The 24,735-nt window shown below is 41.1% G+C and overlaps 1 protein-coding gene across 1 annotated transcript; it reads left to right on the top strand.

The window, feature by feature from the left end:
• Window positions 1-2,342: 2,342 nt before the first annotated feature.
• On the top strand, window positions 2,343-6,198 carry LOC104277895 (tropomyosin alpha-3 chain-like; the record flags this gene model as incomplete). The annotated part of the gene is made up of 6 exons (XM_009874686.1): window positions 2,343-2,476; window positions 3,731-3,848; window positions 4,308-4,378; window positions 4,630-4,705; window positions 5,831-5,893; window positions 6,129-6,198. Coding segments are annotated over 6 exons (532 nt in total), but the record flags the coding sequence as incomplete, so codon positions are not given.
• Window positions 6,199-24,735: the final 18,537 nt, after the last annotated feature.

The raw sequence follows: 24,735 nt of genomic DNA on the forward strand, positions 1-24,735 counted from the left end.
AAAGGCAGAAAACTGAACTCACCTGTGCTGCTTTTTGTAGCGCTAGCTATTATATATATATATTTTTTTTTAATTGTTACGGCTGTCTTTCTGCATGCTTAAGGAGGGAGGCTTTGAGAACACTACAGCAAGAAGCCGAGGTGTGAATCTGACCCTTCCCTTAGTGTAATGCCTTACACGTATATAGCATGTGACCAGCTAGGGTTGTTCTAGGGTTTGTTGGTTGTTTTTTTTTTTATTTCCTGTGCAAGGTACAGATACGCAAACAATGAAAAAGCTAAAGCTGCGGCCAAAACGTAGCGGCCAAAACGTATCGCAGCTTACAGCTTTTGATAGTTAAACCAGATTGCTGAGTTTCAAGATTGTGACTAGCAGCCAGTGCCTTAAAAAAGCATCTCTTCTGTTTCAAGTGTACATAATCACGTTTGCAGAACGTATTTTAGTTCCTTTTGGAAAACAGAAGCGCTCTTGCAACAGTAATAATTAACACCCAATGGTAACTTGCCCATGTCATCACTCGTTGTAAAAATATGTGGTATATAAAGGCTGTGGCGAAAATGCAGAAGGTTATGTTTGCCTGTTAGCTCTGGGAGTGCCCCTTAATGTCACTGGGGTTTTTTCCTTCCTTACCATATAAGGAGATAAGTCCTGCTCTGCAGAAGAATAACTTGGGCCATATAAGGCTGGTTGGTAAACCCTGCGTGAGTTACTGGAGCAGGAAGTAAAAACTTGAACTTTAGCCACCCCATGTTTTCTAAGCATATTGTACACTTTTATCATGATGAGGAGTCTTGACATGATAATAATTAACTTGTAACAGTACGAATCTCCCGAGGGTAAGGTTTATGAGAGGTTGTTTTCTTTCTCAAATCAGAATGTTCAGATTCTTACAGTTTAAAGCCAGAAATCTGAAAGATTTGGAGTACGACTGCTTTATTATGTAGCTGAAGATTTCACGTTTGGGTTAATGTAGATCTCTAATGATGAAGTCTCTCCTCCTCCTGGTTCTGTGTATTTACTGCCAGAATTCATTAATATTCAAATATGTGTTTGCTTCCCTGTTTCTGTGCTACTTTCAGTCATTCTCGTGGGACGATGTCACTGTTATGTCTAAGGCTGTTTCACTTGTCTAGTGTGTAAGTTCTTCTCTCCTGTGTTATGTACAACAAAGTTTTAGCTGTGGCCAACTGTATCCAGCTACCTCTGGTTAGTAATAGCAACAAACAACAGTTCCTGAATTTTTTAATTAGATAAAAGTACCCAACTGATATTTCTGGTATCTACTTTCGATAGAGAGTTGGTTCCCACCAACATTGTTTTCAGTACTAATTGTGAGTAACTGTTATGCTTGGAACTAATTAACTTTTTAGAATAATGACCTTTTTACTTATTTTGTGCTTAATATCCTTGTGAAAGAAGTGAAGTCTAGTAACGAGGGCTAGTTGAGGGCAATTTTGTTCGCAGTTATCCCACTACTAGTTTGGATAGTTCCAAGCCCAGAACGTATTCTGCAGCTGAAGCAAGTGTAGTTATGAGATTGTCTGAAGTCAAAGCTTGTAAGAGGTGGATGAGTTGCAAATGACTAGAAGATTAAGTGAACAAGTAATGCAAGAAAGGCAAATCTGGGGGAAGTTTCAGGATGACATTAGGAGGGGGAAGAAACCAGATTTTTTTATTTTTTTTTTTAATAGTGATTGTTGCCTGTACTGAGATGTAGCCTCTGATGGTACCTACTTTATCAGCTATTGCTTAGCTTGCCTGTGAACAAAACCTGTGGGTATGCAGGCATTTCTTAAATGTTCTCATGCTCTGTGTCAGCTGTCTCATTGCAAATGCTGCTCTGGGTGTATTTTTGCATGTTTGTGCTGAACCTTTCTTATGGAACTCAAGGAAATATTGGGACAATTCTTAGCAAAATATGACAAAAGGTCTTAAATAAAGGGTTTGGGATACCATAGAGGAATTGGGTAATTAGCTTGTATTGATTTGATTTAAAAAAGGTGGAGGGTAGAGACTGTAATTAGTTTGTGTCTGCAAATACAGTAAGAGAAAATAATTGGAGACTGATGCATAATTCTTCTAGCGCAGTTCTTTCAAGTACAAACTGTACAGTCCTTAGTGTGCTTCATTTAAAGGAAGCATTAATCACTTTTTCCTCTGTTAAGCAATAACTTGACAATTCAATGAGGGCACATACATCTTTGTGTATGGGATTTTTAGTGGATGAAGTCAGAAGTGACTGAAGTACTGTTAACCAGCGTTAGCAGGTACGTGGAGTGATAGTTTACAGGAGGCGATGTGTGTGTTCTTATGAATTAACTCCTGTTTTTTTCTCTGCTTAGGCTGAGAGCGAAGTAGCTTCTCTGAACAGGCGCATCCAGCTGGTTGAGGAAGAGTTGGATCGGGCTCAGGAGCGCTTGGCTACTGCCCTGCAGAAGCTGGAGGAGGCTGAGAAGGCTGCAGATGAGAGCGAAAGGTGGGTGGGGCCACTCTTGAATGGATCATTACCCTTATGACAAAGATCATAATTGCCAGGGTGTGGGTTAGGGAGATAAATTAAGCCACTCCTCTGTCTCTGAATATGTGTAATCCACTTTTCCTTGGCCTCTGTGGACTTCAGTTACAGCTTGTCTGTAGGGACGTCCAAAATGTATAGGCTTGAATTCTTTCTCATGTTTTGGGTAAGATTTAAGTGGAGTAGGGCTTTCGATGTGTCGTGCCACATCCTGGGAAAACTGCTTGGCCCAGTCAAGGCTTCTTGGTTTGGATGACAGCTTTTTGAGGGTGATGCCCCTTCTGAGGGCTCTGGTGCTGTCAGATGATTCTTGATTTCATTGTGGGTGGAAAATCTCGCCTGCAGAACAGCAAAGTGCTGGAAGAGGCCTTGATTCTCCTATTGGCCTGATTGGTACATGAAGGTGAGCAAAGGAGAGAGCACAGGATAATTACTTCAGATTTAGACTGAGCTTTCCGGAAGTACTTAATGTGAGTTAGGAACTTGAGACTCATGGCTTTGGAAGATCCTCTCTTTTACTTCTCCAAATTATATCTGTGATAGTACCTTTGACTGGGAAAGAATCCTACGTGTTCTGCGTATGTGCTTCTGCCTCACTGACAATGCAGCCCATTGGCAAAAAAAAAATGTGCTTGAGACTCACAGCGCGTTGTGAAATAGTTAAGAGAATTTGGGTCCAACATGCATGGAAGGGGCAATACACAGTATTTCCTATTATGAAGGAGTTAAATTTTGCTTATGCACAGCACAGAGAGCTTCAGTGATCTCGGGCTCTGTCTTGGCAGAAGTCATGGGAATCTGGCCCATAAACAAAAGGCCTGTCAGTCCTGCAGGGGTTGTAACATGCTGTTTCACCAGGAGTGTAAAAGCACAGATGTCTTTAGTCATCTTAGTTGGTCTTTAGGAGCACGGTCCTTTATTTACCTTTCTAAAAGATCAGTTTTCTTTCAGCTTAAAATGAAAAAGAATAGTCCAGCTGAACTGTGGTGAGAGCTAAGCAAAGAAGATTGTCTTTCTTCCTAACACATGCTTCTTTCCTTTGACCTTCTGAAGCGTGAATGCACAGGACTAGATCTATGGTGTGGAGAATCAAGTATCTGACGTGCTTCCTTCACCATAATACACCTGCTTGAAAGTCACACTCCAGTAGTAACGGAGCTAGAGATAAACTGGCAAGCCATGAACCCAACATTTCCTGTTTTTCTTGTCTTTCAGAGGAATGAAGGTCATTGAAAATAGAGCCCAGAAGGATGAAGAGAAGATGGAAATCCAAGAGATCCAGCTTAAGGAAGCTAAGCACATTGCTGAAGAGGCTGATCGCAAGTATGAAGAGGTCAGTTCTTGAGTGCAGGTCATCTGTTTCTAAAGCCTTTTAGGCTGTGCCTTTAATCATGGTGGGTTTTTTTTTTTTTGGTCCTCTTTGACTTTTAAGTTCAAAAGATCGCAAACACCATTCTTTGCAGCCATGGAAGGAAAAATGGGCATGTGGATACCTCAGGGAGCAAGTTGGCAGGAGATCTATGCTCAGATCTCTGCTTTCATATAGTTGAAAGTATTCCCTGGCCTCGTAGGGAAAAAAAAAGTTTTTTTAAATTGCCATTTGGTGAATGAAAGAGAGGCCTTGAAAAATGTCGGATAACGAAGACTCAAATGAATAATGAAGATGTCATGTAGTCAAAATGTGTTGACCGAAAAATGCAAAGAGGCCCAGCTCCCTGCTTTCTTGGTTCTAGAAACAGGTGACGTGCTGCAGCAGCATGATACCCCTGACTGCCCTTTACCTTTTCTGTAGGTGGCTCGTAAGCTCGTGATCATTGAGAGTGACCTGGAGCGGGCTGAGGAACGTGCTGAACTATCGGAAAGGTAAGTGTTGAACTGCCCCGAGATGTGTGTGAGGTGCTACAAGACGACTGTAACAGCATGAAACGTTGGCAGTACACTGCGTGTTCAGCTCAAAGCTACGTTTTGCTTGTTTACTCTAATGATTGAAATAAATGGTCAGCACCACCGTAGACGTGTTCATATGTGTGTGCGCGTGTGTTTTGTCACTGCATGCTGTACCTGCACACTGATTTTGTGAATGGCTTTTGTGCATTTCATGTGTTCACTAACAGCCAAGTCCGACAGCTGGAGGAACAGTTAAGAATAATGGATCAAAACTTGAAAGCATTAATGGCTGCAGAGGATAAGGTACTGATACTAATAAACAGTTTTTAGGTGTAACTGCAACCCAAGACTTTCAGCTTCCATAGCCAGTTAGCTCACTCAGTAGTAACAAATAAGTCCTTACTACGCTCCTTACTCTCTTTGCATCTTGCTTTGGTGGTTTCCCTTGGTCTCTTTTTTGTTTGTATATTCATTTTTACCTTTAAAACTGATCTCTTGTGCAGCCAAAAAAGAAGCTGAACTGTCTCACGTGCAAAGGCTATGAAAATATTTCCCTGTAAGCCAAGGGCTGTAGGTAATTTCCATTTGGTCGTTGTCTTAATGTACACTTGAAATGGAATTTGGCATTACGAAGAGTTGCTTTCAATCTGTGATGAATTCAGCTGCTTTTGAGGCTGTTCTTTTGCTCTTCAATTGTTTTCATTTTTCTCTATCTTTTCCCCCTGTTTTCTTCCATTTCTTTTGCTTGACTGAATCTTCCATCCGCCCCTTTCCTGCCTTCCTTCCAAAATAACAGCAAATGTGCTGAGCTTGAAGAGGAGTTGAAAACTGTGACCAACAACCTGAAGTCGCTGGAGGCTCAGGCTGAGAAGGTAGGCTAGAGACTTACGGGAGAGCGTATCCCTTACGTTGTCATCCGGAGGGTCAGTGAGGTTTCCTTTGCAAGCTGATCGCTTTGCAGCATTCCAGCCAGGCCACTGGCAGTAAAAGCATTTGAACCTACTACTCAATTCGTATTTGGCTCTTATCAGAACCTAACGTTCCTTCTGGTTCCAAATAGGTCTGTATTGCTTGACCACATGTCCTGTTAAGTAGTCTGACAGGATTAAATATTATTTATAGAATGTCCCTCAAAATGGCACTTGTGTGATAACATTAGATTTCTCCACATGCCACTCCTCTTTAAAACTGTGGTCCTAATTCCTGCTCACAGTTCCCACTGTGTAGGGCTGGAATAGAACTGAAGGGAGGTTTGACTCTTGTAATAAACTCTGTAGTACCTCAGTCTGGTAAGTGGAATTAATCTAGTTAGACCCATATGAATTGCTCATATACAGTTGGTCTGTTGGAAGACAGTCTTGAATGTGATGGGTTTGGGTATATTTAGAATACCTGGTCTGATATCAGTGATCCTCTTTCTAATTACAGTACTCGCAGAAAGAAGACAAATATGAAGAAGAGATTAAAGTCTTGACTGACAAACTGAAGGAGGTAAAATTAGAGCCGTTAGTTACAATGTATCTTCCAACGCAACTGATTCTTTTATTATAAACACCGCTTTGATGCTTTAAGGATGAATGTGTCATTTTGGAGACAATTCAGTGTTAAATGTCTCTCCTAAGAAATAGTATCACCTTATTGTTTGCCTCCTCTCCTTGTACTTTTTTACTCAATTGTAAGCACTATGGATGTTTCCTCAAGTAGTCTGTATTTGTCTTGACTGCAGGCTGAGACTCGTGCTGAATTTGCTGAGAGGTCAGTAACCAAGCTGGAGAAGAGCATTGATGACCTAGAAGGTACGTTGGGGTTTTTTTCTCTCGCTTACTGTAGGAATACAGCTCTCTTTTTCTCCTGTTGTTTGGTTGTGGGGGTTTTTTTCAGTGCCCAGTTCTGCTCACCTAACCTCATATACATGGGTCTGCCTGAAGAGCAAAACAGACAAAATGTTTTCCATCTGAAATGTATTAGTAACTTAAATGTTTCAGGTGAACAGTGTTTTGCTCTTGCCTGTTCCTTTTTCTCTAGCGTTCTCAAGACTCCCTTCTTTTTTTGCTTTATACTCTCCTACTTGGACGTATATAAATGTATAGAGTAAATGATTAGATGATAGCTATTATCTTAAAAAGCTGATGGAAAGCTATGTTATGTTTGTAATAATAGGGAATGTCGCAAGCCAACCTAATTCATTGCTGCAATAAGCGTGGGTCAGGGCAAGCTTTTTGTGATATAGACCGGTTGCTGTTTTCCGTAAAGCTAATGGATCTTTACGTAATGAGAACTACAGCTTGTTTGACTTTGGAGAGTTTCTTTTAAGGTTCTGATGAATCTTTCAGAACTGCAGGGGAACAGCAGAATGTTCTTTCTCCCTCTGGAGAAAATAATTCAGTAGTGCTTTGCAATTAAAAGTCGTACGGAGTGTAAAATTTAGATGTGTTACACTAAGTCTAGGATTTTAAGAAGCTTGGTTGCTTGGCCCGGCAGGCTGAGTTCCACATAAAGGGTATGAAATATCTAGGTAGCTGCTGAAAAATTGTGATCACTGGCTCGGGAAGGAATCTAAGAAGAGAGATAAGTGTTTAGAAGGAACAGAGCACTGTAAGAAACTGAATTTATGACGTCACACAAACCAGAGTGGTTTTAAAAAAAAAAAAAAAGAGGTAGAAAAGAAATGGTAGCATCTTGCCTGAGTGCCATTTCTGGATCTTTTCTCCGTAGCTCCTGTGTGGCTTCCTTATGTGCTTTAAACCAAAAATCTAGAGAAAAATGAGTTTTGCTTCCCTTGTACACTTTCTTTCCTTCGTTTTCTTCATATCATAGGTTTGCCCCACTGACAGTGCAGTTAATGAACTTCACATAAAACTACTCACTATCGATTTTTTTTTTTTTTAATTATTCTTCTCTAATGTTGTGATTTTTGTTTTGTCTGCTGCAACACTTCTTTCTGTGCACCCTTCCCCTTTTCTACGGCTTCTGGATGGTATCCCATGCCACCTTCCATCACCTTCCATCCCGTGATCACGCTCCATTTCCTTGCCTACTGCTGCCTTTCCTTGGGGGAATGTTAGATGAGCTATATGCTCAGAAACTGAAGTACAAAGCCATCAGTGAGGAGCTGGACCACGCTCTCAACGATATGACTTCCATGTAAATGTCTTCCCAGCTCGTTGCCTGCACCTGCTTCCCTGCCCTCATTGATTGCGCGGTTCCAGCTTTGTGAAATCACACTCCCTATGTAGCGGGAGACGCGTTCCTTTAGCGAGACTAGGTGTACAAAATACCATGAACAGTTTCTTTACCCTGGCAGAGTGTGGTGAGTGTGCCTAGCCTGGTAAATACTCATGGTGATTTTGTAAACTGCCTGATAAGCTCATGTTTTCTCTTTCATTCTGTATCTGCAGTCCTTGTGTCTTGTGATTACCCTTTGAGCTCTGCATTTATGCTTTCAGTTCACCTCTGTGCGAGCATTGTCTACCAGGCCCATCAAGTTCAGTTTACTGAAGAAAACTGCCTTTGTGTGTTGCATTCAGAGTGCTTTCTTTTTCTCTGGCAAAGCTCCTACAAAAGTTTCTAAGTTTAGATTTAGTTGTATTCTCTGTTGATGACAGTGGAAAGTGTTTATCTAAATTTCCTTACCTGCTCTGAAAATTTCAGCAGTAACCACCAAGTTACAAGAGTGGAAATTGGTTTTAAATACCTTGTCATTCAAACCCATAAAAGTGGCAGTTGAGTTGTAGGTTGCTTCTGCATATTTTGTGGAGTGTAGTGGTAGTTTAATTTGCATATGCCAAAAATGTGGTGGTACCAACTTTAGTCATGAGGAGGAAAAAAGTCTATTAGGTGGCAGGAAAGCAAGAAGATGGTCATTGGTAAGGTGTGAGTAGTGCCTGCAGTGCTGGGTACAAACTGATTGTTCTTCCCTCAGGCTAAAGCTCTGAACAGAGGTCAGCTCTGCTAAATGCACCTTCCCAGGCTCACGCCTTGCACTTGCATGAACCCTGTACAGCTGACATGGGAGAGAAGGAGAGTTGGGGCCTCTCAAGTGCTTGTGAGGTGCCATGTTAAGTCCCAGCATTTCTTTTTGGGAGCTAACATGATCTCAGCAAGGCATAAGCTTTGCTTGGAGCTTGAGATGTCTTTTGCATACACTCGTATTTTAAATGTTTTTGCTTTCTTTTCCATTCCTCCTTCCCTCCCTCTACATCGTTTTAGTCAGGGTCTAATGTCTGCTTTATGTGCTTTGATTTTTATTTTTTTAACATCCCCACCCATATGCTTTTTGCTCAGTGGCTTATCAAGCAAGTGGATTACTTTTTTCCCTCCTCTGTGTTCAGAGATTACAGTATTCCTTCAATTTGTGATTATTTCTAAATGGAAAACAGATTTGAAAATATACTCTGCTGGTACATGAGGACATTACTGTAGCATTCCCGTCCCAGCATGGTGTGGCATTTCTCTAGTAGTCATCTTGGCATGCTGGGCTCTGCTGTGCTGTTGCTGCTTTTTTGGAAGTCTTACTGCACTTTTTTTTTTACTTTTTTTTCCCTTTCCTACCTTACCTCACTTTTTCTTTTCATGCAGATAATTTTCTTTGCTTCACTTCTCCAAAGACATCTTCATCGCGTTGGATAAAACATCTTTCCAAGCTTTGGATGTTTCATGAGTTTCTTGTCCTGTCTTCTAACTCGGTTGACTCTATTCCTCTAGCACCTGTCTCAGAACGTGCTCTGTTTGTGCTCTGCTGTACAGAAACTCTACATCTCTCAATGTAAAATAAACATCCCGGCTGTATCGCTTTTGCTATTCCCTTGCCTTTTATTTATTTAAGTAATTATTTCAGTTACGAATAAAAAATGCTTTTTTTGCCATTAGGGATGTAAATTTTTTTGGTGTTTACATTTTTTTCCTGTGAAAACTTTTGCCTGAAAGTTGACAATGCAGAGCCAGTGGTAGCTGTCTACAAGATGAAAATAGTGGTGGAAAACATCCCTTGGTATTTTGAGGTCAGAACCGACCAGTTACAATCATAGCCTTTCTCAAAACCTCATGCAGAGCAAATGACATCTAGATGAAATGGGCATTTTTTTGAGTTTGTTATTGTTAGGCCAAAGTCTGCGAGGACACTCCTTCCTTGGGGTCGCTTGGTCGTGGGAGCGTGGCTGAGAGAGCAGTCCTTGACACCAGATTTTTCGCTTTAGAGTCTGAAATTTTCTCCTAGCTTGATGCTGAAGACTTCCTGTCTTTATATTGTGTTTGTTTGTTGACTTCAGTATTTGAGAAGGATTTAAAGGGGCAATATCAAAAACTTTTAAGTTCTTTCTTTCATCCAGAAAATAGTCCTTTAAATATCTTGCAAAAAAACGTTTTCCCTTCCTTCACACTTCATTACTCGGCATAGATGTTGCTTGTTAACTCTTTTTTTCCAGTATACTTCTCTTGAGTGGCATGATAGGATTGAATATTGAGTTTGAATTGCGGACTCGTGAAAAATGTTTCAAAACTGGAATAGGAAAACTCTCATTATTGCAGTAATAACAAAATTATTCTCCTCCAAAGCGGAACATAGAGCTTGCATGTTCAAAAGCCTGAACGTGGGTTTTCAGATGATTTGGCAGTACCTAGTTAAGGATGAAGCATTAAATGCTGCCACTTTATTTGGGGTTTTAAATTTTTTTTTACTGTTATTTGCAACCAGAGAGTTTATTGCATTATTTTAACTTCACAGTGAAAAAAAGATGTTTTCTAGTTCACATTAAAGGGAATCAGTTTGAACTCTATTAATTTCTGATTGCACCTGTCACTGTGTATATTGCTAAGTTCCTAAGCTAAATAAACTCCTAGCGTAGCTGAGTTTTAGTTTTTAGCTCGTAGAATAATGTAAATGTGGCTTTCTTAGTCAGCTTCAGGATTATTCAGCGGTGCAGTCTAGGCTGGATTTCCTCCCATCCCCAAAACCTGTTTTCCAAAAAAGGCTTGCAGCTGCCTGTATCGTCTTCCCCCAGTGCCATCCTCAGATAACGCAGTCTCCTCCCTGTTTTTCATCCCCTGTCACTGGGTACGCAGAAGAGCTCCAACTCCCTGCTTGGCCTGGGGTGGCTGCCTACAGAGCCAACCCTGAGTTCTGCCTCTGTGGTAAATCCTACCATAGGCAGAGGGCCTGTGGGTAATCGACGGCTGATGGTACACTTGGGAAACACTTTCCATGCTTTACCTGGGGGTTTTAGTCTTATTTGGGATGTTGAGAAATATTCTCAGTCTCTGTCTCAATTTGAGAAAGTTTTCTACGCTGAAGGTAAGCATCAAGTTCTTAGTTCAAATTTATTGTCATGTTTGAGTAACAACTAAATACTCTCTGCCAAACAAAGCGTAATTTCAGTTACTCCGAGGTTTCGATGTTTTTTACCATGTGTATGTGGCGTTATCCTGGAAAGAGAGACGAGCCCCAGTTGTTCCCAGTCCAGGATCAGAGCTCTGAAGCGTGCCTCGGTTTTACTGAGCTGGCTGTTGGAGTTTGGGCTGGGGAGGAAGCTGTGAGGAGCTGCCGCTCACCACACACGTACGTCCTGCAGACCGGGTCACTGCGCAGCTTTCCCATTGCTGCGGCCAGAGCCCGCAGGGGAAGGGGATTTCTGTGGAAGCCGCTAGGAAGCTTGTGGCAAAGAACCAGAAACAGTCATTTCCTGGAGTGAGATAATCTGGGATCAAGAGGTCAGGAGTGCAGCTTGAATCTAGACTGTTGAGACAGAATGTGGGGAGTTCGAGAAAACAAGACAGTCAGAAAACGTCAGGGACTCTGCAGAACGGCTCTCACTACATGTACTGTCACGACATAGCTGTGGCTGTTCTCTTCTGACTGTGACCGTCAACTGTCCTGTCTGTTTGCTGTGTCTGAGCAGCACAGCTTTTCATGCTTCCATTTCATTTTCACCAGATGTTGGGACTTGTTTTCGTACAAAGTACAACTGGACAATTTAAAGGTGTCCGAGCGTGTTGATACCAGTAACAGAAGAGCGTTTCCCTACCAAAAATGTCATTTCAGCTGTCAGTTTTCTGCCAGGAAAGGAGTAGGGGCTGAGTCAGGCCTAGTGGTAGTCGGCCACCAGCATCTCTCCTGCTGTTGCTGACCGATGAGGTTCCCCCACATCTTAAATAGTTCACAAAGACAAATGGCACTCATAAAACAAATCTTCTGCACACCGTACATAAAGATTAAAGCAGGACTTGGTGTTCTTCTAGGAATATAGCTGCAGTTCTTCCCTTTCAGTTCCCACTTACCTGGCTCCCAGCTGTTCCCCACAACAGGAGCCTTAGCCAGGAGTCTTAGTTCTTCTTAGGTTATAATAGCTCTTCCTTGGAGTAGCTGTTTAATTACCAGAGTTCTAGAAGCAAAGGTAAAATGTTTCTCTGTGTGTTACTGAACTGTCTGTGGTGTGACCAGTTTCTTTATTAACTCTTACTTAACTGTTTCCTCTGTCTAATCTGTCTTCATTCTGCCTCTTTTTTTCCCTTCTAACCTGCTTGCTGCCTGTACAGACCAACTCTACCAGCAACTTGAGCAAAACAGTCGCCTAACTAATGAACTAAAGCTGGCACTTAATGAGGATTAAACTTTAGCGTGACTATATTGTTAACTTGTTTAAAAAACGCTTCTACCAAATTTTCCTTAAGAACGAATCGGTAAATGTAGAAATAAGCAAGAAACCTAGACACTGATTTTTTTCAGGCTGTTGATTCTGTGGTTAATCGACATTCTGAGTTGGTGTTGGAAAAATATGAAAATGCTTCTTCTGGACGAGGCTTTTCATTAGCTGTATGCACGCCTGCTTTGGAGGAGCAGTAAGCTCGTTGGCTGTGCAACAGCTCCTTTCCACTTCGGTAAACAGCTACAGCATTTAGCTAACAGTATCCAGAAAGTAACGGCCTGTACGGAAGGCACTCAGTTTGCCTGACATTGTGAATTGACCCTGAGATTTTTACTAGAATGAGGATGAGAGAAAAATTCTAATATTTCTGCATTTCAAAATCAGCATAAAAGATACTTACATAGCTGTTTTGTTATCTGGAGACGTTAATGCAATGATTTTTGCATTACTATGAATTTGGCTTATATTTGACCTTAAAAAAATACATTTGTGTGTATGTGTATATATATATATATATATTAAAAAAAAGAAAACAGCAAAAAAACACCCAAACTTAAAAAACCCTCAAAAACCTAGGAATGGGAGCTCCATCTGAAAATACCTGGTCAGTTTAAAGGTATGCTTGCATTAGTATGAAGTTACTATTACTGGATTCTGGTAGGATGCAGCTCTAGAACATTGTGCTCATTTATTGTATCAAATAAGTATGTTAATGACTGTTCTATAAAAGTGTGCATGCGACATAAAGCTACTAACTTCGATTTTATTTTCTAGAAGAAATAAATATCTTAAAGTTCACTTCTCTGAAGAAGAGATTAGTTTTAATTTTTTTGTTCTTTGCAAGTTCTGAATTACATGAAACTTAAAAGTATGGATCTGCAAAGAACTTGATTATTTTCTTCATTTCCCCACTTCAAGGAAGGAAAAAAAAACACAACACAAACCCCAAACCAATTCGCCATCCCACATTCCTATAAGCAAAGAGCTCCCAGAACATGCAGGAATGTGTCTCTGTTGGCAGCGCATTTTCTGAACGAATGCGGCTGTAAGCAATTGTGAACTTGCATTCCTCGCTCTTTGTTTTATTAATTTGGAATTCTCTCTAGTTGTGTTGTCTGGGGACATCGATATTTATGAGCATGCACATTTCTTACCTTTCTAAACCCTGCAGTAGAAGTGATGATTGCATGCCTTCGTGTTCTGCGAATCAGTGCCTCCGAAGAACTGCTATTCATGTTCTAATTTTCTAATCCCACAACAGAGAAAGTGGCGCATGCCAAAGAAGAAAACCTTAGTATGCATCAGATGCTGGATCAAACTTTACAGGAGTTAAACAACATGTGAAAACCTTCTTAGCAGCAACCACATTATTTGTTTTATTATTTTTTACACCTGCTTGCCGTGAAACCCCATAAACATGTCTTTATTTTAGTTTCAGCACAGTCACAAGAACATCTGCTAAATTTCCAGGCAGGGGTCAGGAAAACACCAAAATGGGCAAGCCATATGCGGGTTCAGCTATATTGCATTATGGTTTAAATGTGCCATTTCCCAACGAAAATGTTACCTACACTTTGTAGAGAGTTCAGCAATTCAGTACGCTTAGTCTTTTGAAGAATCCTGGCTGTGACAGAAAGTGTCCCACCTCAAGTGCCAACTACAATTTTTAACGAGAAGAATGATTCATGTTCAAGAGAGATCGGGTGGAAAATGGTGCTATTTCGAACAAAAAGTTCTACTGAAGTCTTTTGTTTGATACCAGACAAGTCGGGAGTTGTCCAGCACAGTAATTTATTTTTATCGGAATTTTATTGATCTGTGAGGATTTGGACTTTCTGTGCCTTCTACTTCAAGAAAACAAAGGTATGTAAGCAACAGAGAAAAGTGAAGCCTTCCGGAGGTTTTAAATGGTGTTCTTGCAACTCGATACAGAAGTGTAGGTCAGCATTTCACCTTGAGTATTCATTCGATTGTATTTTTCATGTTGAAATGAAAGATTCAATAAATTCAGGAGAAAACATAAATTTGGAAGAGATTGTTTTAAAATGTATTTTATTTGTGTGGATTTGGGGGAGGGGGAGGAATTTATAAATCAATATTCACCTCACTTTTTTTCACACTTTCTTGGAGCAGTTTTAAAAGTATACCTGTATGTAAACATTGTATAATGATATGGAATAAAATGCACATTTCAGGACATTTTTTAAATTTTGTTCTCCCGTGCTTTGTTTTTCATCACACGAGCTTTCTGTGCATCGCTGTGTAGAACCTCCACGTGTGCAGGGTACACTGTTAACACGTTGGCTTTCTGTCTCTTCTGTGCTGTTAGCGTAACGTACTGAAATGCACTGAAATGCGGTGGTTTGGGCTGATGTGGATCTGCAGCTGCTAAGAGGGGCCTTCTGAGGGAACCTGTCCCCATCGCTCGCATGCTTTCCGAGACGGGTGCAGAAATGCAGCTCTCCCCTGACGGATGATAGAGCTTCCCAGAATTGTTCGTTGTGGAACAAAACTCTTTGCAGTAGGGTCGTTGCAGAACTCCCATAGGCTTCTGTAGAAATGAGCCTTAAGGGCCATGCTCTTGGAAACTCTACCATTTATATATTTTCCTTGTTGATATGTGTTGTTTTACTGTGGTACGGTGGTAAACCTTTCAAAATGATGTGTCAAGTTCATGAGAGATTCTTTCACCCAACTTTTCACTGCAGGTTGCTAATTTCTACATGTGTAGGTATCTGTATTTGAATTACGAGGTCTGGCGACTTCGGAACTTTAAAAATAATGCTTATTCCTTCTTTTTCTTTAGTACATTGCTGCAAGTTGATGCTGTCCATCCTAGCAGTAAGGAGCTCAGTAGGAGACAGGTATAGAACTTTCTGGATCATTAAAGAATCTCTATTAGTGGATTTCTTAGCAAGCAGCTGGAAACAAGTGACTTTCTCAGCAGCTGATGTAGTAGTGAAAGGGTAAAGTAACATATAATAATTTCAGGTTAATTGAGAGTGGGAAGATGTACTGGTGCGAGTCTCTGCTTTTTTTGATTACGTTATAAAGGGGAAGCCCTAGTAATGTTACAAGCTTTTGCATGAATCACTGGCTGCTGCCAAGTCATCTGGAATGGAAGCAAAATACATATTACAAAGCTCCTACAGTGCCTTAAGCTTGTACTGGAGGCTGACAGTCTAAAGCTCCAAATAACAGTTGTGCTGCAGAGGTAAGTAGGTCTAATCTCTTTCTCCTTCCTTAGCACGAGGGTGAAATGTCAGGTAATTGAGCTCTCTAAGAGTTCAAGCCTCCATGTGCTCGGGGCTTTGAGTGGTGCTGCTGGAGTCAGCAGGGCTGCTTGCCACGGGTAGTAGCTTGTCGGTTTGAGCCAAAAGCCATCCAGAGAGGCTGAGGCTGTGCTGGGAGCTGAGCAGAGGTGCTCCTGGCACTGGGCCGTGAGTCTTACACAGCTGAGCGTGCCACCTGCTCCACCGGGTTACTTCTGTGATTCCACAGTCTGTGCTTAGCTCCTAAACAATGTGCCTGAGTGAAGTCAGACTGCTTAAAACTGCTTGCTTCTTGGTGACCACAAGCTGCTTCGTGGTTTGGGGAATCTGAATTTACCTCTTAACTGTGTGTGAGGATAAGGAGGAGGCTGTGGTTTTAATGTCTCTTGACGAGATCATGTCACCAGTAATAGAGCCGGCGTGTGCAAGCAAGGAGATAAGAATTAATTGGAAAAAAATCTGTTTGTAGAATAGACTTCCCAAAGTGCACTGTTGCAGATGAATCTGTAAAGCCTCAGATAAATAAAAGCATTAAAGTTCCAAGGAGAGCTGAGGGGAGCAGTGAACATAATGGTGGCTTTTTTTTGCTGACTAGCAACAGACACATAAATAGGCATATGGATGTGTTTGCTGGAGCAGGAAAATCTGTTTCTACCATATTTCATAAACCATGATGGGTTCTTTGCATGCAGTGCCTAATCAGACAGACCTCAGTGAAGCTAGAAATCCCTGGCTTGTAAAAAACTAAATTTGGCTCTTATTTAAACAAATGGGGAATTTCTCCCTCTTGCAGCTACTTTGCCCAAAATGTTAACTCTAAAAATTTGTTAAATTACAGAACCCTGTATCCTTCAGCATTCCTCAGTGCAAAACCACACTTGGCAGTTTGAGATATACGCTTATTGTGCAGCCATGCTACGTAATTGTCCTCTCTCAATGAAATGAGTAGTACTGAGAGCACCAGAACTGGCAAAACCTGCCTTCTTGCAGATTCATGTCTCATGGTCGGTTGTAAACCTGCAATGATTTTTTTTTTTTTCCAGATACTGAGACATTTGTGTTGTCTCTTGCATACTCATGGGGTTTCTCTGATGTCTAATAATCTGAAAGGCATGCTGCTGGGTGTGCCTTCCCTTCCATCAGGGTGCTCATAGACATGCTCTTTCTGTCTTAATCGTTCCTTACATTGACAAAGCTTGCAGAAGTGTAATTTTCCTTTTAGTTTTTTCCTTTTAGTTTTTCCTTTAGTTTTTAGTGGTTGAATGGGGTGAGACACAGAGACAAGAAGGAAATGCGAGTCCCTTTTCTTCATGAAGCAAGGCTAAAGCAGTAGCCTGTGCCTATAGAGCACTGCCTCTCAGACCTCTAGCACCTGAGTGAGAAACCTGGATCTGTGAGGTATTACGCATATTAACCAATTTCTGCTGTTGTTGATGCTACTCAAAATCTGGGTTAAGTTGGCAAACAGCTGTACTGTTAATATTGGGGGGAATATCTGTTACACCGGGCTGTCTGTGTCTGCTGTAGTGGCTGTCAGTGGCAGCAAAAGAAGAAAGTCATTAGCCAACCAAAGCCTTTTAAAAATGAGAGAGGGGGACATACTTTTTTATATGGGTCATCACTTGGGAAAGTAAGAATATTTTTTTCCTTAGATGTTCATTTCAGTGGATTGTTTTAATCTCTGAATTTTTTAATAATAAAACAGGAGCATCAGTGAAAATTTGCGGGAATTGCAGCAAAAAGGTCAAAGCAATAGAGAAAATAAGGATAATGCTTATAATGGAGGGTTTTTTTGAAAAGGCACACAGGGATAATTCCTTTTAATAGAGGGAAGCTGCGTAACTTTCTTCAGTGTGTATTGTATTCTTTACAAGGTATGGAAATCTGTACAGCTTTGCAGAATCTTGGCTTCAATTGCAAACCCCTCTAGTTTTCTGTAAGTCATTGCTTTGCCGATTTGTAAGCTGTTGCTGAGAATTGGATAAATGCAGGGTGCCCCTCACAATGACAGCAGCTTAGTGAGCAATCCAGATATCCCAGTTAGATGATTTGTACAAGAGCAGAAACAATGGGAAACAGAAGTCGATAGAAGTCTCACAGACACATTAAAAACTAGTCCTTCCCATTTGCTATTTCTTGACTCCATGCACTGATGTGAAAGGACATTGTGTAGTATTCTGGATTTTAATATGATTGCCTTTAAGGGGAGCTCAGTACTGATTTCTTCCTATCACTTTTCTGGTTGATAAATGGATAGATAAAGATTAAACAGCATCTTTTTCATTTAAAAAAAACCAAAACCAACACACACACACACACACAACAGTGCTGCAGACCTACCTGCAGCTGGCAGTGCCACGTGTCAGAGCATGCTGGGAACGTTTCTGTCATCTGTGACCAGTAAGCATATATGGGTTGTGGGTATAAAGGTCATCGCAATATGCTTGGTCTGTGGTCCTGCAAAGCATCCTGAGTGCCTTCTATTCCATGGCCTGACCCTGATCTGCTTCTTGGGATTTTTCCTTTAATTGATGTCACTTTCATTTTTTGCCCTGAGATTCAAGCAGAAGTGTCAAGGAAGCATCCGTGTGATCTGTCGCAGGCAAAGCTCATGACAAACAATGTTTGTTCAGATAAAGCCTGCAAAGGCTTTATCACACGTAGTGATAGTTGTCTGTGCCGCTGAGGAAAACGATGCAGATCTGGTGTAGAGTTTGCCAAAGATTAATCAGGAAGGTGAAACTGCACAGGTCTGGGAAGTTGTTTGAACTTCCTTAGGACACATTGGTATTTATATTAACACAGAGGTGTGTATGAGTTTCCAGTTAAAAATAGAGCATTTCTTTCTAGGTCTGCCAATAGTTTGCATGTCTCTCTTGACAAAAATGCTAGTTGGAGAAACAGCCTGGGAAAATACTTCTAAATCTTTCCTGTGTTATGGTTTTCTGTAGCCAGCGAGGAGGAGCCTCCATGTACTCTGGATTGCTGTACTACTCCTTATTTGTTTTTTGTACTCACGTGGACTATAAAATAGGCTAAAGGAATGATGTAATAATAAGAACAGTCTCTAGAAGATGAACTAGGCAAGAAAGCAGCTAAAAGGCAAATGATAAAGGTAGAATTGTACATGAGGGACTAAAGGCCAGGCAGGAAGGTGTAGACAGCCTGAAGGTGAGCTACAGAAGCATGAATCCGCCCCCTCTAAATGCTGCCATGTAGGTATGTCCCACCCCTGTAGCCTCTGCTTGTGTTTCTGCAGCCGCTGCATTCCTCTGCTGGCAAACTCCATGTAGTAGCAAATCTTTTGTCACCCCTCATCTAGGTTTAAAGTACAATATGCAGGAAGTTTCCCTGGAAAAATCAATAAAAAACCTTTCTCTCGGTGGTTCTTGCAGAATCTGTGTTGAATTTCTCTCTGCTAAGGCTAATAATCAATTAGGTAACAAGCTAATTATTAATTACCTTAACGAGGAAATCATGACCCTTTAAAAAAAAGACAACCCCTCCATTTTTTGCTCCTTTTCAACAGTTAGCAAATGTGTGTGTGGTTTTATTACATTCACATGGAGCCATGTCTGAACTCAAGGCATTTCCTGGAGATTAATGATGGGGCGGGAAGGATTGTGGATACAAGAGGCAGCCCAGGGACCCAAACTGGTTGCTAATCCATGGGAAGTGCTTTGTGCTGAGGCTTGCTGTTGTAAATTGAAATAAAGAGCATGGGGGCTTATATGTCTCTGTGGAGAAGCAGCAGAGATTATTGCCATTTTGAGCAATTAAATTATTGACTCCTCCCTCTGCTTGCCCATCAGCGTCTGTGCTGCTAGCACTGGGAACACTACAACTAGCAAAAGAACTGTTAGGAAGGGTTTACTCTGGATCCATTGCTGTTAACAGTTTGGATTTAATTAAGGGAAACCAATAAAATCCAAGTTTAAATCAAGTGCAGATTGTACAGGGGTTCGTCTCATTTTAGCTAAATTGTTTTAAAGAAGGTCATTTCACCAGTCCACACAAGTGAGTGTGCAGCTTTGGCCACACACACGGAGTATATACAGCTGAGGCCTGCCTGTTTGGCTAAACCTTAGTCAAACAAACATTTCCGTTAGAGCAAAGTCTCAGTGTTGTAGAAGCGAGCTTTAGAGAGTCGTTGCACAAGGAGTAGTTCTGTCTTGCAGGACCGGGGTCCTTAGGTGCTGTGACATCTGGCGGTGTAGGTTTAAAAAACAAATGGCAGTCCCCAGTGATGATTGCAATGCTCTGTTTTGGTTTCGACAGGAAGAGATTGATTTTTGAAAGGTGCTGAGCAGTTCTTTTTAATCTCAGTAGGACACCTCAGTACTGTATTAAAGATGGCAGAATTCCTATTTAGAGTACCACAAAAACAAATGTTTTTCCAGTTTCTCATTTCCCCAGGTCTGTTTGGCCTTTGAAGCAATAATGAAGAAATTACTCTCTACTGCAGGGTGAACAGCAAAACTGTGTCACTTTGTTACAGTTTTTTAGACAACCTGGGGATTTCTTTTATTTTCTATTGTATTTTCCTGTTTGAGAATTTACAAGAACACCTGCTGTCCATATAAGAAATGCTTTTTACTCACACCTGTTGTTTAAATGTGACAGGCACCAAGGCGAGTAGCAACTTGTAATCTTTCATTACACCAGTTGGAAAAAATGTCATCACCATTAAGTAGAGCACAGCTTCCCCTCCAGTGCCAGTACGCCTTGAGCTTGATTCTCTTCTGATGCGTGCATCAATATCGTGCTTATCTTCACACTACAAGGTTGTTTTTGTTGGAGATGAAGGGATGAAAAATATCCAAGCTGAGTGGCAGACATTAAGATGAGTACACAGGTAGTAAAACTATTCTACTGAGTAATGTTAATCATACTAATAATTGCAAGGTAAGTGTGTGTAATGTATAAATGCCATGAGCTTGATTTATTTTGCATATATGCGAAAGGGATGGAGTAAAATCCCTTCTTACTGATTTGTATAGCATATGGTAATTGTGCACTTACACATCGTTAGAGAGGCCCTTTTGAAACATGCCTCGACTTGGGAACAATAATATGATGCAAAGGAATGGAGTTTGCAGTATGCATGGACTCGCTCCCATGAGAATACGCAAGCGTGGTGCCAAATGCCTCCACCCAAATATCCGAGATGTTACTAATTTGATAAGAGACCTTTTCCTGTTTTTCACTAGCCTGTGCAGTTTCTCAAGCTATCTCTGCTTAGTTCTCATGAAGAGCATTTTCAGCGGCACACAACATGTCTGCAGAGTGAAATGGAGGTGTAATTGCAGCACAGGTAGGTGAAACCGCACTAGAATGAGGAGTCATAGGAGTGAATGTGTGGAAAATGGGCTAGCAGCCAGCATGTACATACAGCTGGATGAGTATTTGGTGTGAGCTGCAGAGAAGCATTTGCTTATGACAATAGTTATCAGTAAAAACACACGCTGGAGCTTCAAATGATGTTGAATGGTTTGGAAAAAAAATGCCAGCATAGATACTCAGCCAGATACTGAGAAGCACCTAGAGTCTTCTGTCTAGAACAGATCGAGACGGTAGGTGCAAATCAGGACTATATTCTTCGCACAAGGATACGCCTGAAGATTGACATAATCTGGAAACACATTTTTTGCATCCTGCTGCTGTATCTGTCAAAGCAAATGTGCCTGTTGTTTTTCTTCCCGACTTGTAGACACCTGCTGTGGAGGTGGCCCTCAACCCTGGCACTTCAGGATGACTGAATGCAGTTGCCTGGTCCACTTCTCTCCCGAGTAAGTCAGACGGTGTCAGGCAGTCAGAGTTCTTGCTGCCGTGTTTCTTGATGCATAGCTGTCAGAGGCTGTTTGCTTCATTGTGCTTTGTTTTGGGGAGAAAGGGTGGAAAGAGAGAGATACCACCCAGTTGTGGGGTGTTTCTAGAACAAGCCAGAAGGCTCACCAAAGTGCTTGCGCTTCTTAATTGTATCTTTGGGTGTCAGAATGATACCTTGTGGTTAATTTGTTTAATAATTTAGGTGCTTTACACCTCCCGTGATTTGTTACTTTATTTTGAAGCAACATAGATCAGTCTGAAAAGATATGCCTGGAAAAGTCAAAGACACTGATGCTGTCTGGTACCTGTTGCATCATGTGAGTAGTGGTTACACAAGCCATCATTTTCCGTGGTATATTGTACCTCTACCCACTGAGTGGGGAGAAAAGTTGGAGGGGATAAAAATGTTATATATGGCAACTGAGTTTTAATGATAAATGTGAAGCCATTCTCAGGGGAAAAAATGTTCAGTCCTCTTTGTGCTCAGCTTTCTACCGGAAGAGATTGTTGCTTGGAGAATAAATTCAGGGAAAACAGGAAATAATTCTGTATATTTTCTTTTTTTACTTTCTTCTTTTTTTTTCCTTGGGGTGGTTTGTGGTTGTTTTTTTTTTTACACTGATGTATTTCACAAATGTTCCTTCTTTACTTACTTTCACCTGGTGACAATTACTTTTCCTTGGAGTCCCAAGAGATTTCAAGTGGGCCCTGAATTAAAAGTGTGAGGAAATCACCACTAAGAAACTGAAGTTTCAAAATTAACGGTTTTGCAAACAAGAAAAGAGAAACCTGTGCACCCTTTGGCTGGTCTGTAACCACAGCACAGTCTTTTCAGCATTGCTTTCCCTCACATGCAAAATATTTCCCAAGCTCCCATCCCGTTGTTTCTAGGAACGGCATTGGACTGCATGCAGCTTGTAAAACTAAGGCAGCAACAATGTGGTGCTATAAAACTCTTTCATATTCTGTTTTATTGAAAGCAAACAATTCCCAGGTGACACATCTTGAGTATACAGAAATAACGGAGTAAATTAAGGAGGGCTGTGTTCCTTTTAGGGTGTGTATTTTGAGCAGGGGGAGGTCACCAACCTTTAGTTGGGCACAAGTCTCCAGGTATTGGGCTGTGGCTTAAAGGGCAGAGCCAGCCCTGCTGGGCTCCTACACGCTCTCTGAATCATAGTTTGTGCAGAGCTGATGATAAACATGTTGATCTCAGTGGCTAAAGACTCACTGTTTTTAATGCTACTTCCTTTCCTGGTCCAGACATCTTTTTGTCTCCAAATATTTGTTCTGCTTAATGTTTCTCAGCTAAGTCGTTGAAGAATTCACCCACTGGTGATCCTAGTTCAGAAACAAACAAAAAAAAAGCAACACCTCGAGGAAGAGTTTAATCTTCACATAAAGCTGTGAGTATACACCTATTTATGTACCTTTGGGGCAAGGGATGCCTGTTTTTTCACTGTCCTTGTGTAGAATGTTGTTGGTGCACCTTGGTAAGGTCAGCGCTGTTGCTGAAATGGTGCGCACACTGTAATCCTGCAGGTGTTGCCTTATTTGATAAGCAAATAATAACAGTCTGAGAACTGCTGTACTGGCCAAGGCCGAACAGAAAATGTACGTGGGTGAGGAATCTGCAACAACTCAGTTCAGTCAAGACTGTGGCACCCAAGAGCGATCCTGGCTCTTTTGCTAACAACTGGTTAAACTGACGAGGTTTCTTGCTGCCACCTACTGTGCTGATGAGTACGGTCGGTCAGGGAGGAGCAAAAACTGTCTTGGTTCTCAAGCAAATGAAACTGCTTCTGAAAAGAGAGAGAAAGCAGAGCTTGATCTCACACTACATGTAATATTCCCTTTATTGCCTTCTTTTCAAATTCTTGGGGTTTTTTTAATCTTTCCTATATCGAGAGAAACATCAAGTGTGATCCTTTACTCTTTGCATTTTCCACCAACTTCAGTTTCCCCTGAGTCTATGCATACAAACAGAGATAATATTTTTAATTGCTGCTTTCCTATTTTTCCTCATTTTATTTAGCACAAATATAAATTACAGTCCTTTTTTTTTTTTTTAGCTTTTCCCCTGTTAATTATTTTCCACTAGGTTTAACATTAATAGATTCAGGAATCTTTACAAAAGTCAACATCTTTAATTATTGGAATGCAGCTGGAATAATTGGAATCTGTTGGACTGATGGAACATTTCATTGTTTCACAGTAAATCCAAACAAAGAAAACAGAGGAGATGCCTTACACTGCTACTTTCTACATTTTTAAACGCCTCTCCCTACAAACTCAACCTGCAAGCTTCAGTTTGGGTCTGTGACAGTTATAAATGGTATTTAATAGGATCAAAGAGCAGAGCCGGGCTCAGGATTTCAGAACTGACCAGCCCTTTATCAGGGGAATACTAATATGGCATCACATGTTTCCTGTCATTCAAACCTTAGATATCATTTGTCGAAAACAGTACCCACCTTTTCAGTTTCAATGGAAGTGTTAAATTTAGATGCATGTCACTGTAGAATTTTGCCACATTGGTGAGCTAGAAAAGCAAATGAGTTCATCACAGCAAAAATACTGAGATCCAAGTCCAGACCTACAAGCAGGAGCAGCCATAATAACATCTGTTATACATTGCTAAGATGTCAGGATCCACAAAAGCACTTGCAAAAATGGAAGAGGACTGACAAAAAAACCAATGAAGTAGGTTTTGAAATGCCTGTAGGGTTGGTTTTTTTTAAAAAATAAGAGTCGCGTTTTAAGAAATGCTGATAAAGCCTCACCATTTACAGATACGTGATGTTTCCACATCTTGCTGACTGCCAGCAGCAGAACAAGCATATACTGCAGAACAGTGTAAAAGCTACTGCCCACCTTGTTCCTCACTTCACACAGTACCAGCATTATGAAAAAGCCAGTAGCATACAACCTCAAGAGCAAGCTGTCTAGGAAGATATGTAACCACTTTGCTTTAAGGTCTCTTGTGTTTGCCTTACTCAAAGGCTGTAGCCTTAAGGCTCAGCCTTAAAGGAATGTGGATAGTGAGTCTCTAAAGCTGGCCCTGCTTTGCTGAGGGACATGGACTTTTCAAATGTGGGGGGTGCGACTTGGCAAGGAGGCAAAGCAGAGGAAAAGTCAGCTGGTTTAGTGCTGAAGCATGTAGAGTTTTTCCACCATGCCAGAGGGGGCTCCAGATGGACTTTTCTGGCTGTGTTACATAAGGACGATGGATTACAGCTGAGAGACTGTTTCCGTACTTCCAAATGACTGATTGACAAGGAAGAAGAACGCTTTTGGTTTTGGTCTGGGTTTTTTCTTTTTGTTAAATTTAGAATTGGATTAGCCTAGCGTTGCCATCTTCATTTTCTATTGCTATCAGTGGGAGCACAAAATTCTCAAAACCTTGTAAGTTTGATATCTCAACTCAAAGTTGACAAAACCAGCAGCTTAGAGGAAGATACAAGAGATAACAGCAGGCCATGGTGTGCTACTGGATTTAGTACAGAGCTCTTCATTAAGGCAATCAGGGAAAAATGGCAAGATCTGTTTCTGGCTTAGGCCCGTTCAAAAGTATGATGCTGAAGAGTGTTCC

The sequence above is a fragment of the Apaloderma vittatum genome, unplaced genomic scaffold, assembly GCF_000703405.1.
Source record: "Apaloderma vittatum isolate BGI_N311 unplaced genomic scaffold, ASM70340v1 scaffold9088, whole genome shotgun sequence".
In the NCBI taxonomy this organism is placed as follows: domain Eukaryota; kingdom Metazoa; phylum Chordata; class Aves; order Trogoniformes; family Trogonidae; genus Apaloderma; species Apaloderma vittatum.